The 493-nt window shown below is 49.5% G+C and overlaps 1 protein-coding gene across 1 annotated transcript; it reads left to right on the top strand.

Annotated features, from left to right (window-relative positions):
* The first annotated feature begins 6 nt into the window (after positions 1 to 6).
* LOC111652548 (histone H2B 7-like) lies at positions 7 to 487 on the top strand. The gene has a single exon (XM_023402829.2). The coding sequence runs from the start codon at positions 33 to 35 to the stop codon at positions 234 to 236; it is 204 nt and encodes a 67-aa protein (XP_023258597.1). The 5' UTR covers positions 7 to 32; the 3' UTR covers positions 237 to 487.
* Positions 488 to 493: the final 6 nt, after the last annotated feature.

Consider the following 493-nt stretch of genomic DNA (forward strand, 5'->3'; position numbering starts at 1 on the left):
TCCACCCCGACACCGGCATCTCCTCCAAGGCCATGAGCATCATGAACTCCTTCGTCAGCGACATCTTCGAGCGCATCGCCGGAGAGTCTTCCCGCCTGGCTCAGTACAACAAGCGCTCCACCATCACCTCCAGGGAGATCCAGACCGCCGTCCGCCTCCTGCTGCCCGGGGAGCTGGCCAAACACGCCGTGTCTGAGGGCACCAAGGCCGTCACCAAGTACACCAGCTCCAAGTAAACAGCTGCTGGTTCCGACTACATAAAGGCCCTTTTCAGGGCCACACACTCATTCAACTAAGAACAATTCCTCCGAGTTATTACAAACGAATCCATTTGTTTTGTGATAAATATTCTAAAAACTCGATTTCAGTGATTTAGGTCCACATAGTGTCACTGTTGCCCCAGGTGTGTTATAGAGAAGCTCCAGGTCTCTAAATGTTTTTACCTTATTTGTAGATGATTTCCTCCATTAAATTTAATAAGCCACTAGTATGT

The sequence above is a fragment of the Seriola lalandi genome, unplaced genomic scaffold (assembly GCF_002814215.2).
Source record: "Seriola lalandi dorsalis isolate HSWRI2012SDOR001 ecotype SW California unplaced genomic scaffold, Sedor1 jcf7180002054037, whole genome shotgun sequence".
In the NCBI taxonomy this organism is placed as follows: Eukaryota; Metazoa; Chordata; class Actinopteri; order Carangiformes; family Carangidae; genus Seriola; species Seriola lalandi.

Excerpts from the sequence above, each read along its gene's own strand:
- LOC111652548 (XM_023402829.2), top strand. The coding sequence starts at position 33 with ATGAGCATCATGAACTCCTTCGTCAGCGACATCTTCGAGCGCATCGCC.